General features: G+C 42.3%; 2 protein-coding genes across 4 annotated transcripts in view; one reads left to right on the top strand and one right to left on the bottom strand.

Annotated features, from left to right (window-relative positions):
• The window catches only part of cfap221 (cilia and flagella associated protein 221), a 78025-nt gene extending 75552 nt beyond the window's left edge, over window positions 1-2473 (top strand). Inside the window, exon 23 of the mRNA XM_068590312.1 lies at window positions 2340-2473. Within this exon, the coding sequence (XP_068446413.1) occupies window positions 2340-2367 (28 nt within the window). The 3' untranslated portion in view covers window positions 2368-2473. The remainder of the gene's footprint in view (window positions 1-2339) is intronic.
• LOC137793893 (gamma-aminobutyric acid receptor subunit gamma-3-like) overlaps window positions 1-14824 on the bottom strand; it is a 64937-nt gene that overhangs the window by 23591 nt on the left and 26522 nt on the right. For all 3 annotated transcript variants that reach the window (XM_068590313.1, XM_068590314.1, XM_068590315.1), the window contains 2 exons: window positions 2793-2884; window positions 2307-2438 (listed from right to left, as the gene is read on the bottom strand). In XM_068590313.1, coding sequence (XP_068446414.1) covers window positions 2307-2438; window positions 2793-2884 — 224 coding nt within the window. The remainder of the gene's footprint in view (window positions 1-2306; window positions 2439-2792; window positions 2885-14824) is intronic.

The raw sequence follows: 14824 nt of genomic DNA on the forward strand, positions 1-14824 counted from the left end.
CCAGAGGCATGTAAGCGTCTAAAAACAGTCGTACTTAGCTACGATCACTGGACGAGTCAATACACCAGATGTTTTGAGAAAGCGACGGTGGGCACAAAGACACGCACGCTAAATATAAATCAGACTAAATGTATATTCTCCACGTGTTACGTGCGATGCATCATCCTACAATTGTATTTCACTAGATACGATAAAGGCTGTAAAAACGAGACCATCATGAAAATGGGTTTTTTCTTTTGACTGTCTAAGTCAAAGCAGGAAGCCGGCTGTGTCGCTAGTCTTGTTTGTAGGTGAGCAAAGTGCAGATGATGTACTGTACAGTCTCAATTTGCATAATCTTCCATCCTTGTCGGGAGCCAGGAAGTCCAAATTTGGGCACGAGTGCCGAGGTGAGGAAAGCAAACACGAGTGAGAGAGATGCATCACTCAATGCAAATACGCCTCCGAACATACGCCTCTTTCAGACTTAATATCCTTTTAATGAAACAATAATTTTCAAATTCATCACTGGGGCACGCATTAGCGGAAGAGAAATTAGCTATTAAAAGACAAACATTTTGTGGGAAGCTGTGGTGTTGAGGAGGAATTTCTTCAGAGAATATGTTTTTCCATTGGTGTATTTGTAGGCGTGTACATGTAGACGTCTCTAGAAAGCTCCATTAGCACCAAAAGGAAACTGCTGATTGGCTGAAACAAAAGGAAACTGCTGGAAAACAAATGTGTGTGTCTATGCTTTAAAAGATACATTAAATAACAATCAAAAAACCTTATAGTTTGATGTTCAAATAAAACTGTACAAACATCCTGTAGAAAGTGACTCCACTGCTTTGCCTCTTAGCTGAAAACCAGAACACAACCAGAACCACAACATATTTATCTAACGTACTATTCTTCTTCAATCCATATTTGTTGGATTTTAGGCTTAAAAAACTACATTTTCACTTTGCAGGACCCAAAGGGAGGCGCAACTTTATTAACGGGTTTAGCACCATAAATTAAATTTGTATACCTACAATAAAATATGACGACAGACATTCAAAGCTTCATTCAAAAGCCTCAAAAAAGCCTTTTGATGTTTAAAAAAAAGAGAAAAGGTACAAGCTACTCTACTGCTAAACGCTCCACTATGTTGATGTTCATTATTACTGTTTTATTCTAACGGTCATTCTGGTTCACTTTTATTGGATCGCTTTCACTCCACAAGACGGGATCTGAGTGATCTCCTTGAGCTGTGTGTCCTCCAAGGTCTTGAAAGCCAACCACAACTACGATTATATTTGCTTTTTGACGAAGTTCTAGTTTGAAACCCCAGGTACGCAGGTGAAATTGAATCTTCAAGACAGAAAAAGCACAAGTCAGAGCTCGAGGGTTCATAAACCCAGATGCCACTCAAATATAAAAGGAACCTGTCCACTCCAATCCAGAGTGGTTATTTTTGTAGACAGCGAGGGTTATTTTGTCATCAGGTCACACTCACACACACACACAGACACACACACACACAACCCTCCCTTGTGTGTCTTTTCTCTCCCACTGAGAAGCTGTCACAGAGACAGGCCTAAACAAGCAGCAACACATGACATGTTGACATGATGTAAGAGGAGTTGCTATTCTTCTGTGCGGAGGTAAAGCACGGCTTTGGAGCAAAAGATAAGATACTCTGATTTCAATATAGAGAAAAGCACTCAGGGAACAAATATAAAGCTTCTTGTACCGAAGCAGGACCCAGAATGAAGACACAGAGTAGTTACAATACTATTGAAGTGTGTGTGTGTGTGTGTGTGTGTGTTTTGGAGTCCTAAATCTTGACGGTTGTCCCGGGGTTAACCTGCTAACAGGCCAAATGGGAACATACAGAACCACGTGTTTTGATCAAGTTTTAAAACTACCGCGAGGACATGCATTTTAGATGACTGCAGCTTGAATTAATCTGCAAAATGCACCATTAATTGCCTATTAATGAGTACGACAAGTGTGTGCGTTGCCGCTTGCACAACCCAGGCTTCCTTCCTGTTTCCGAAATTTGGACTTCATGCTTTCAGTAGGAGTGTTCTCCTAAGCTATGAAGCTATAAAGTGAAATCCGTACTCAAATAATTTAAAGCCTGGGGTGATGTAACAGATCCCAATGTCAATGATTTGCAGTTAAAGCTGAATTCTGAACAGTAAAAAGGCTTTTTCAGTTCCCCGACTGTGTTGGTTGATATTAGAGCTGCGTGCCACTGACTCCCCGTGAACGCCTCTTTGTTGGATCGCTACACAGTCTTTTGTTTCCTCAATTACACTGTGAGTTTGCATGTCTTTTACCTCAGCGTGTACAGCACTTTTCCATTGTTCCAGATCCGGAGCAGCTGGTTGGGCGTCGTGATCCAGTGGGAGTCGGCATTCTTGGAATTCCTAAAGATGGTGTCGGGCAGCCAGATCAAGCCAACCATATTGCTGGACGAATAAGAGACAGACAAGGAGATAGAGAAGGGAGGAAAGAGAGGGGGGGGGGGGAGAAGGTGAGAATGTATGGAGCAGATTTACTTCCCAGGAGGGGGATAATAAAATAGCCGGGCGAACACAAGGAAAACAAAGCCCATCAATCAATCGGTTCCATTAATTACAGGCCACTTCCGAGAGAGAGACGGACATCGTTCTCAAATGAAATATTCACAGTATTTAAATGTTGAAACACTATGGTGGTAAGAAAGTGTCACGGCAGTGTCTCAGAGTTCAATGAAAACAACTAACAGCGGACACATATGGGAAATCCCATCCAGCTGTGTATCCGCAGTAAACCCAGCGTACCTGTTGAGGGTTAGCCGCCTGCTGCTGCTGCTGTTGAAGCGCAGACGGGTGTCCACCCAGGTCTGGGCGAAGATAATATCGATCTGGTACTCCTGGGGAGAGAAAAGCAGACTCGATATAGTGATCTGAAAGAGCCTTTCTACTGCGGCGTGGAGAAGGAAGGCGGAGCCGATAGCGCCTTCGTTTGAGCACAAATGTGTCCGGATCAAAAAGGAAACGCTAAAGCGGCGCGGCACTCGCTGGAAACACTCAAACACACAGAATGCTTTTGATAAGGAAATTAAATTACACCATCTCACAAATTGCTTACTCCAGGACTTTTCACCCCAGCAATCTTCTAATTGTGAGAAGACTGACACTAAATCTTTACTTATAAGGTATGACAAGGTGAAGTATTCATCTAGCTGGTATTGAATGCATTACAAAACATGTTAAATGCTTGAAAAAGTGGATGTTAACACGCTTTAATACATTATTTTCTCAAGTTTCTACATATTAGAAAAGAAAAAAAAGATGTTTGGTTTGCTTGGAGGTTTATCTGTAGCCATATCTCATCTCACATTGAAACCTCGCATCCAAGTAATGGCTAAATATAACCTGGCAAGATATAGCGGACAGAGTGTGTCACTCATTTATCTCGACCGTCTTTATCTTAAATTTGGAAAGATGTGGGTTCAGCTGACAGCCAGCACCACAGCTGTCTTCACTCACCCAAATCCTAGAATAGGCTGCAAATAGCAGCCGGTCGCTGCCGTACTAGCACATGAAAGTAGTTTACTTATAACGGCGACTGTGAATATAAGAAAACCAGGTTTAAAATATGTAAACACTGTAAATATCAACTACAATTTCATTAGTGATGTGTGAACAAATGATTGCGACTCCGTATCCGATTCCATCCTACATGTGACATCCACAACCTTGTTGGTTTACTTTGTCTCCAATATTGTTTTTATATTTATTATAGTAGCACATTCATTTGCTGTGACATTATAACATTAATTTATTAAATATCACTGAGATTATAATGTAATATTGTACATACAAAAGTGGATTACTTATTACAGAATACCATTTATCATTTGAAAATAAAGATCATGTTTTAAAAGGTTGATTGTATAATGAATAGCCGAGATATTAAACACATTTTAATACCCAGTTGGGAAAATGTGACGAGCTGTCCACAGCTTCCCAGTGTTCGGGGAGTGAGGACCTCCAACACGGCCGGCAGAAGGTCACACATCAGCTGGAAGTCCTCTACAGAAGGAGGCTGACTGATGCTTCAATGATAAGGTCAGACAGGGAGAACTCTTTGGAAGCCAATCACAAGCCTTAGCCGGTATGAAAGGTAGCAAAAGGAAAAAATTGGCCTTTCAGAACCTATTATGTGAGACCGTTTTTGCGATTTGGGTTCAATTACAGGAGGATTTACTCCAGGCCGCCGAGTCAGATTTGTTATTTTTATCCTCAGCAAAAGTTTGTAAAGTAACCCAAACGTAAGATACATCATTTAATTAAAGCGCAGCAAGTGAAGATCACACAAACCCCGCCCCCAAACATCACAATCGCATGCACAGTGTCCCTCGCTTTCTGACTTTTCTTTGACCTTTTCCAAAAACAGACAGACGAGGCATGACCTTCCTAATACATCTGTTGCCACAATCCCCATTGTTAACCGTCGGCACGCTCGACCTTTGCAGGATAATGATAGGGAGACACGCGCCCCAATAATTCAGGCGGCCGACCGCACCGTGTTACACGTCACGCCGATGAACTCCCGCGTTGGGATTTTCTGCTTCCGCTGGGTCCTTTTGGGGACGACGGCGAGGAGCCAACGCAGGTCCATTATTCATGTCCATTATGCAAAACAATGAAGCCGAGTGTTGGGAGATACCCGGCTAAAATTAACTACGGGAGGCTGGCATTATTCCCCTGGGGATCCATTTGAAAGTCAGAAAACGAAGGTGTTAAGGGAGTCCATTACTCACTCGCTATTGACAAAAGAAAAACCCAACGAAGCACCAACCTGTGGGCGAGATAATCAAGGGTGACTTGTGCTGTGTATGCTCGGCTGGGGAAATCCAACATAGACAGCAAGATGAGAGTTCATTATTTAGGGTATAAATATTTTATCTTAGGCCTTAAAATATTCAGAATGTGATAAACTGTTTCCCTCCTGTCCCTAACTACGTTTTGCACAGCGGGCCACGCCACACGATCGAAGACGAGCGGTTTCTCCAGTCCGATTCACGGCCGTGGACAAAAGGTGAAGGCGCAGGCCTCTCGTGTGCATACGATAGTAGGCTTTTGCAGATTATTGTTGTTTGACATTAAAATATCAGCCATATGAAAAAAAGGAGAGAAACACCTTCAGCACACACTGGTAACCGGCAAATTAGCTTGCGGTTACAAAAGGTGGGTAAATCAACAGATTTACTCTCTTAGGGACCGCAAATACTACTCGGAATCTGATAATAAGAAATCCATTATTAAAAGCCAAGGACGTCGACAGCGAAGCACGTCTGGCTGAAATTAATTAGCCCAACTTGAACGGCGTCTAAACAAAAAGCTTCCTCCTTATCCGGCCTCATCATTTTTTTTGCATGGCGGCCGATCGCTCCTCACCAATTACAGACGTCACTCAGCCACGTTTCCCACGTCCGTGTGCCAGGCGTGTTCCCGAGAGGCCGCGTGGACGTACGACGTGGGATCTTTATAACGTTGTGTTTAGTGGGGGCTTGATTGAAATCTTCACACTCACTGAGCCAGAAATGCTCTTCTCGCCTGACTGTTTCAGGATTGCAAACTTTCAATAAATAAAAGTCTAGGTTGGTAGGGAAAGGCTTTCCTGCTGTCAACGTTTTCAAATCAATAATTCAATCGAGTCGTCCGTTGTTTACTGCTGATCCCTCCATTCATGACCTGATGTGGAGTCTGGACGTGAGCGGGTTTTACATACAAAACGTAGGCTTTTCGCGGAGAATATGATGCATTGCAACATCTCCGCTGAATTGAAATTCTCTGCGAGGCCCTATTGCCTCCTTCATTACGGGTCTGAGACGCACACGAGGGGCTGCATCCTTAAAGCTCTGCAGTTCAAAGAGCTGCTCCTAGTGACGAAATTCTACGAAAATCTGTAGAATTAAGGCATTTTCTAACAACATCGAGACAAGATGCTGGTGAAGACAACAAACAAAAAGTTATTCACAAAACATCTTAGCCCTGTTAGGAGTGGAGTAGGACTTTTAAGAGGATTGATAGTTTCTTAAGCAGACAACGTTAAACACTAAAAAGGAAAGTGACCACAAGAGATCTGACAACAATAAGAGGCTAAAGTGTTTCATTGTTCCCGCCGACCATCGCTGCTACTTATATATTTGGATAGCGATTACAGAAACAGATGAAAATAAAGCCACTTTTCCCATTAATATCACTAAAATTACCAGCTTGGAAGATACATGTAAAATATCAGCATGCAAGCAGGCTACTCCTATTTTAATTAAACGTTATTTGGGAATATGTCGCACTCTGAGCACAACACAAACAAAATAGGCCGAGCCTCGAAGACTGGCAGTTCATGAGGCAGTGACAACCACAATATTAAATGTAATTATTTCCACCACATCCATTATACCATTTGATAAATCCTCATCGCACTGACAGACATTTGGTGCTCAGCTTGATGTACTAACCACCACCACGCTAGACAACAGAGAACACGCCCTCGCTTAATAGTCATAATTGTCTTTTCTTTGTACGTCTTTTAATTCAATAAACAGTGTTAGTCAAGACGTAGTTCATTCAAAAGCTGTATTTGTAGCCTCAGTCTTATAAAGTCTGTAAATATTCCTCTTTACGCAGCGAAGATGCTACAGTAGCTTCCTCCATCTTGGACTCTCGCTCTCTATTCCCACTAAAGGCGGTGGATTGTTCATCAATCACAAACCTGCAAGTTGCAGGTCAATAAAGTCGACTCGGCACTTTGTGAGCGAATCCAAAAGTTGCAGCAATTCTATTGGAACAACACGATTTTGTTGCCAAGTTTAGTCATGTCAAATGTCGACTGGGCCTTTGAGCTGAAACACTTCCTGTAACTCAAAAGCAACCCAAGAAGACAAGAACATTATCCAGTAATACATCAAGAGGAGTACTTTGGATTGACGATGGTTGTTACACTGTTACTTAAGTAAAACATCAAAGTTATTCTTTCTTTCCTTAATTAACTTACCAAAAAAGTCAGTCTACTATAAATATTTCACCATTACAACTCTACTCTGCTTCATTGCTGATCAAGAAGAATCCAGTGGGCCCGAAAACACCGTCTTGCACTTTATTATATTATGCTTTGTAGTGAAGGAAATCTCAAACTTAAAGCACAGATCACTGACTAATGTATTTCTTCAGGCAAAACCGATGCCGCATAGTTCGTATAAATATTTATAAGTGAAATATTTATATCTCCCAGACCGTGGAAAATTGGTCGCTGGACTACATTTTCAATCCCTCAAGAAGAAGAAGAAAGATAAACAAGAGGAAAGTTTGATTTCGCCGAGTCACACGTCAACTTTTTGGTGGTTCTCGTCACACTGCGGCGTCACAAAGTATTCTCGGAGCCCTCATAGCCACTACCTAAATAAACACATTCACCCATGATGCATCGCTGCGCCCCGCAGGCCGCCTCCCGGTGACGCCCCCGTGTGTGACGACGGGCCGAGGCACCGGTAAACACGACCATTCAACCGCCGCCCGGGGCCGCCGATGAACTTCTGTCGTGTGTAATAAACAAAACTGTGCGTTACCTGCGGACACGAGCGGCATTTTAAAGATCTCTTTCTGGTGCGTGTGTGTGTCTGTGTGTGTCGCTTATCTCATAAACATGCCTTTGTCTTGTTCTTTTCTGAGAACCACAAAAAAAAGACCTTTGAGATAAACAAAAAGGAAGTGATTTGCATACGAGGCTGCTTACTTGAAGTCTGTGTCGGCGGAAGAAACAAGATGAGAAATGGCGCAAACTCTCGGCTGAGCTTCACTGAGCATCGGGCGGTACAATCGACACCTGTGTGTCTTTGTCCAAACTGTAAGACAAACGACTCGCCTTTGTTTTCCCCGGTGACAGAGATAGCGGGACTAGACGTGGAGGCGGCGGCTGGACTGTGTGCATTCATCCGCAGCAGGAGACGCAAGACAGGGAGCCGAACAACAACAGAAGCAGACACACAATGTCGAGTGAGCTCAAGCTGTTCTGATGGCGAGTTAAGGTCAACAAGTTAAACACTTTGCCTGCTTGACATCAGCGTGTCGGCATCGACGCTGCGAGCATGCTAACGTTAGCAATCAGGTCAAATCGCCACTGTGCAGACGTGACGGAGCTTCGTTTACAACCGGTTTCCTTCTCTTTGGATTTATTTTAAAAAAATATCCCATTTAGAGTTTTGTCTCTGACTCAATAAAATACATACTAGCATCGGCAGCTGGATTTAATGCACAACATGCACTCTTGGGGTTTGTTCATCTCTTTAAACATATTATAAAAAAGGAGCAAGAAGAGGAACTGGATTAGAGGGGAAGGAAGGAAACGGGATCTACCGTGGACGAGGGAGGAGATGATGAGGGGTAACAATGACAACTGGAAGATTTAGGAGGAAACGTGCTGGAGAAGAGAATACAAGCAAACAAAACAAAACGATTTGTGATCCTCTAGCTAATCAATATAAGCCGAGTCTCAAAATCATATTCAAACAAGTCCCATCGAATGAGGACGGCGAGGCAGCGTCACGCTACAGCTGCTCGAGCCTCGTTCCACCTGCCCCATGCCGTTTACTCACACTGATGATTGATAGCTACCTTAAAACCCCCATATGGGGCTTAAATAAATAATTATTGGATTTATTTTGGCGATTTGAGCAGCACAAGCCGAGCGCCATACAGTCCCGATATATGTGATGGAAGGCTGACATCTCTGCGGTTGATATCTCTAAATCAAGCCCACGCACGACAAAACAATCCAGATGGATAAATAGCTCCACAGATGAGGAGGAAAATGTGCCTTTTGATTTTGGAGTGAACTGTAACTTCAACTTAAAGTGCTCACTGTACGATAGAAACTATGTTTTTTCAGAAAACCATGACAAGCACAGTGATTAAATTAAAAATCCAAAGAGTGTGTTTTGTTGGCACGGAGTGGGGCCCTGTCGGTGCCCTCTCCGGAGAACAAGGGTGACCCCTTTTAAAAAGATCCTACATGACAGTTATGTTCTGGGGGAAAAAACATCTTAAATTGCATTACTCGCGTTGTCACGTTTCTCATCAACCTTAAAGGATGCAACTGAACAGACTAAATGCCATTTCATTCCTCAGAGTTTACTTGTGTCTGCCGTCTTGGGGCGAAAGGCGAAGAACAGCGACCTTCTGCACCGCAATCAGATAACCTTTACTTAAGAATTTTCACTTTCCCAGCACCTAAATGAGTCACATCACTGAAGGTCAAGCAAAAAAGGTATAAAAAACACAAACCGTCCCTCACACACACACACACACACACACACACACACACACACACACACACACACACACACACACACACACACACACACAAAGACCAGTGGCAACACCAGGAAATGTTCTCTGGTTTTGAGTGTAGCCTTGAACATCATTTTAAAATGTTCCCCTGTTAAATGTCCCATAGTGTTCGTAGGACAAAAGCATAACTTTATGTTATCTGTGCCTGCACTATTTGGATAAAACTTGAATATGATAATCAAAACTATGGAGTCATTAGTGTATAATCACCTGAGCCTAAGAATGGTTGAGTTTTCTTTCACTTAGAAAAGCAATTTATACCTTGCACGGAGTCCGCCATGTTTCTATGGCAGCCCAGAACGGACAAACCACACACTGGCTTTAGCGAGGTTTTTTACGTTAAGCTAAATTATTAAAGATCGGCATATTGATTAAGCCCCGACGTTCCAGGTGTCTTTTCATGAGTACTCTTTGATGTTTTGGTGTCATTCGTTATCACGCTGCAGCGCACACCTACTCTGCGCTCCGTCTGAGGTCCTCCAACCACACACACACAAAGTGTGAGCTAGCAAAATGCTGTGGTAATGACAGTTAAGTGAACCAGATGAAGTGAAGGACACTCAAGATGACAGCTAAAAACAGAAGCATCAAAATAGAACATGTTCATAAAAAAGAATCTAAAAGGAAACTAAAAACTGGAGATTTGACTGAAATGTCAAAATCATCTGAGCTCTTTATTTTCTTCTGTCAGATCCTGAAATACTACAGAGCAAAGTAAGATCCAAGTGCGTCTCATTTTCATTTCAGGACATGGAGTACGATCAAAATGACGATCCTCCTCATGAAACCCAGGCTGTGTGGTGCGTCCTGAATTGATTCGGACCATCAGTGACGTTTGAGGCTCTCTTGTTCCGAGCTGACCCTACTTGTCGTGGCATGTCTCACTTGCCAAAGCGCCTTTCATTAAATCATCATTGTAATACAATGAAGGTGCCGAGTAATCAATTTCAACGAGGGAGGTTAATGAACAACTGTTCAGCCGTTAACGAGGACTTGACCGATCGACATTTAAGAACACACATGCTCCGTTTCCCGACCGGAAAGAGGGAGAACCTAAACTGAAAATTGCCTAAATGTCGTCGTGGAACTAATGGAAACGTCTGAGTTTGATATTAAAAATCTAAAAAGGGTGTCTCAGTACAAGAGGACTCCTTTATGTTGTTTTGAAACGCAAAGAATTTCGTCGAGAAAGTCAGTTTTGAAGCCACATATTTCAGAACCCGGCCCATTTGTCGGGTCTCGCTATTGACTAATAACCTCATCAATCAACGGAGCTATGAGACGGTTCCTTTGCTCTTTCAGTTTCAATAAGTCTTATTTTCTGGAGAAATGAAGGTCGAATCAAATAAAAAATAGCTGTACCCTGGAATCAAACGGACTCTTTAACAGTAGGCTACTGCCAAGTGATCCATAACAGATAAACAAACACCAGCCTCGAATAAAGCAAAAAAAACAAGTGGCAGATATTGAACAGAAATGGAAGGACAGGCAGAGGAAGGAAAGCACAATGTTGCTATTCAAGACTCTCTCTGAGGAGGGTCGGCCTTTGATGCGTGTTGCCCACATGAGTGTGTGCGCACAAATCCTAGATAGGTAGCAATACACTGGATAAAAACAACTTCGCTGGAACGTACCACTGTGGTGACGGGACAGATCTCGACACCTCAATGTATGTGAACGACAGCCGAATAGCAGTGGCACTACACGGCCAAAACCAACCTTTTTAAACAAGGAAAAAAAACATCACTCCTTGGTTGGCCAATCTGTCGCCATTGGTGACCCCGTGCCCGTTTTACATACTTATCCAGATAGACAGAGGCGAGAAAGAGCCCGTCTCACATCTGGTGAATCTTGTTTGTGTACCTTGTAAGTAAGTGTCCCGTTTCACAAAAATAGCTTTATCTGTCTGAGTGGAAGTTCAAAATGTCCTTCAATCTCTGTGGACTCAATTATTCAGTGAGTCCATCCCCCGTTGCTGTAGTACCAGGGGCCGTGGACTTTCTTCCATTCTGACGAGGTTTAAGTGCATGTACAGGTTGGGTCTAGTTGATGGAGAGGCACACTTGCAGGGATGAACAAAGCAAGAATAAACATGAAATTCCCAGAGTCAAGGGTTCTCCGACACAAGGTTTAAAAAGGTACGCATTTGCATGCATTAAAAGTTGATGAAATGTACTTTAAAGCAGCGTTAGGCAAGCTTTTATGCAAAAACACACCTGTTTTATCAACCGTAATCACTTGAGTGGAGCTGCAGGATATAGAGCGTCCCATCACCACTGATTGAGACGCCAGCAATTCAACCTGTCTGCCAAAATTAGATTCAAGAAGCGTCTCCCGTTAGAGGAGGTGAAGAGTTGAAGCTCGAGAGAGGAGCGCGATAAAATAAATGAACAAACTGCTGCTTTGGTGGCGGGCCAAGAAAGAAACGGAGAAAGGGTTTTTATAATCACGTTACTTTGCACTGTGATGCATTCTTGCCTCAATGGGCAGGTGGCATGTTTTTTTATTTTTATAATTTAACTTGACAGTCCCCTTTTCCATGCCAAGCACAACAGTGCCAACATTTGTAGGTTCCAATATACACTTAACTGAGTTTTTTTCAATTACTTAACACAAATTAAATAATTAAACTAATAAATAACAAGATTAAGAGTCTATGGTCCTTCCAGTAGCTTTGTGATACTGTAGGTAGGTAGTTAAAGGCTAACGTCAACATGCTAACAAAACAAATGAATGATTTCCATGTTCATTCTGCCTGGATGCTAATTCATGCACATTTCAATTCACTATTATGCAAATACAGCAGGTAAGTCCACGGCTAACAGGCAGTCAGGAGAAATGCTTTTCTTGTTAGTACATTATAGATGTATACACAAGGCACAGCTGGTATTTGAGGAGCAAAAGAACCGTTTCATCCCTGTTTCATCCATAGAGGGACAGATTTTATTACAGATCTGTGATATAGTGGAGCTTCTTCACTTAAAACTGCAAATGTCAACCACATAGTGGCAGGATATGAAAAATCAGGTGCTAATCAAAGATCGATCACCTGGAAAACATGGATATATTTGACCAGAGTTCCTGGCAATAGTTATTGATATTTACGACTGGACGAAAGTGGTGATTACTGAGAGCGAATAAGCTTCATTTTAGATTTATTTTGTTGAAATAAAAACAAAAGAATGAATTAAAAAATAAACCAGCACCCAGCTGCCATTGTGCCAAATACAATAGCAACTAAAGAGATGATTAAAGCGCTGATTGCTTGCTCACAGAAAGCCATGAAAGTTTTTTTCTAAAGTGCTGTGAACTGACAGCACTCGATCGCAAATTAAAAGTTGGGCTTTGCTGTATTGCCGTGACCTGCTTTGTGTTTTGGGTCACTAATAACATCTTTGAAAAGCGTGTGCTGACTAAGAGATCGCTGCGCCAAGAACACAAAAGGGCTGAGCTAAATTGACAATGACAATAATAATCTATCCCCTCCATCTGACTCACTGTCCCTCTCTTTGTCTCTCCTCGTTTTTAGCAATTACCGAAACGGTGAACGCGCACGCTGTCGATACGTCCGCTAATGTCGTTAGCTCGTCTTCGCAAAGGACGACCTCGATCCCAAACGCGGATGAGCCTATGGATTTGTGAAAGGAATATATGAAAAGGGAGTTTTTGTTTTCATCATCAGACCTTCCAGCTACGGCGCGAAAGAGAAGAACTGAAAAAAAAAAAAAAGGATCTCAATAAGCTAAAGTGATCAAAGACAAAGAAAAGAACTGAGGACGAGTGTCTGGAATCGCTCACACAGAACTTGTACTTCAGTGGGTTCATCAGTCCTGACAACAAGAGCGCCGTTCTCACACACACAGACACACACCAGCGTGTACTGACTGCTTCCTCATCTCGGACTTGGGTTACAGAAGACAAAAACAAAGCGTAAAAATCACACAGTTGCTTTGAAATATTGTCCCGTGGCTGAAGTCGACATCCCTCTAAAGATTATTCGTGTCAACACATTTGTCTGCGCCGATGCATCAATCCCTTCACACTCACCAGAGACGAGTTCAGGCTGACATGTGAAGGGGAAGAGTGCTTTTGATAGATTCAAAAGACTGATGGTTCTGATAAAATCCTCGCGCTATCCTTGTGAAACAAGCTGATTATTCAAAAGTGATATCATTTATGAAAACACATATATTATATAGTTGGATGAAAGTTGCATTTCAATTCATATTCATGAATCAAGTTTCAGGCCAACAAAGTAAGAATCTGCCAGCTGAGTGATCTTTTGCTCTGCAGCAGACGGCTCCATTTCTCCCCATTAACAGAGCCGGCGCATTCATGCACGAGGAACCGCAGAGGAACCCCATCCATTATTTCAGAACGTAAAACTTGAGTTCTGTTTTCCTCATCAAGCTTTTAAACTACGGGTTGTTTGTTTTGCTGCTTGAATAGAAACTTTTTACAATTACTGAAAGCAGCCTCCACAAACATTTAAGTAAACCGCTAAAGAAAGCACTCATACAATACTTCATTTTTAAAAAGAAACATAGCCTACGGGGACTGGGGTGACCATTTATATGTACACCAAATTTGGGAGACCTAAAGTGACTCGTGTGTGTTTGCTTTTGGCTACACTTATCATCGACATTAAAGTGAACCTTACACACACTACAAATACAGCAATTGTCTTTCCGTATTTGTGTCTTTTCCATTCCTGTGATGGAGTGTCTTATATATTCAAAGTATTGGTATCTAATTGTTTGTATTCAAGGAGAAAAATATGTTTTCGCCAGTTCCTGTTACGCTACACAAATCCTCCAATTCCATCTGCTAAAGAAGTTTTATCATCTGATTTGGCAATTCAGCAAAATGTACCTTGGTAAAAAAAATTTAAAAAAGCAAAACCGCCGTGTAGAAATACGGACTTAAGAAAAATGTCAAAGTTTGAGCATCAAAACATATTACATAATAATCCATTTCTGAATACCATACACTATTGGGTGTTATATTATGAAGCACGTTGTATTCCAGCGACACGACCGGGTGTCATCAAAAAACAATCTCAGCTAACCAGCGAGCCGATTGCTCCACATGACACCACATCCTGCTCGGTTAGTTGGTTGTCTCGCTGGATTAAGATGATCTTTTTGTCATGTGTGTCGGCGCATACATGCATCTTCATGGTCTTCATCGACCAGCGACAGACGTTTTCATTTCAGAGAAGAGGATCACTGCAAACCTTTACACCCCGACACCCTTCATTTGCTGCTGGGGTGAGGCACTAAATAAAAGACATGCGAGGCAGCGACGGATCAAGACGACGTAGGAATGTAAAAAAAAAATTGATGACGACCGTTTTCCCCGTGACGCAACTTTCACACGGCCCCAAATAGCCGCCCGGCGCTTACACATGCTGGAGGTGAAAATGATCTGCGGTGACACTTAAGTCAAATGTG

Source organism: Clinocottus analis, unplaced genomic scaffold, assembly GCF_023055335.1.
Source record: "Clinocottus analis isolate CAN_PGR_092001 unplaced genomic scaffold, fCliAna1.0.p SCAF_24, whole genome shotgun sequence".
Taxonomy (NCBI): Eukaryota; Metazoa; Chordata; class Actinopteri; order Perciformes; family Cottidae; genus Clinocottus; species Clinocottus analis.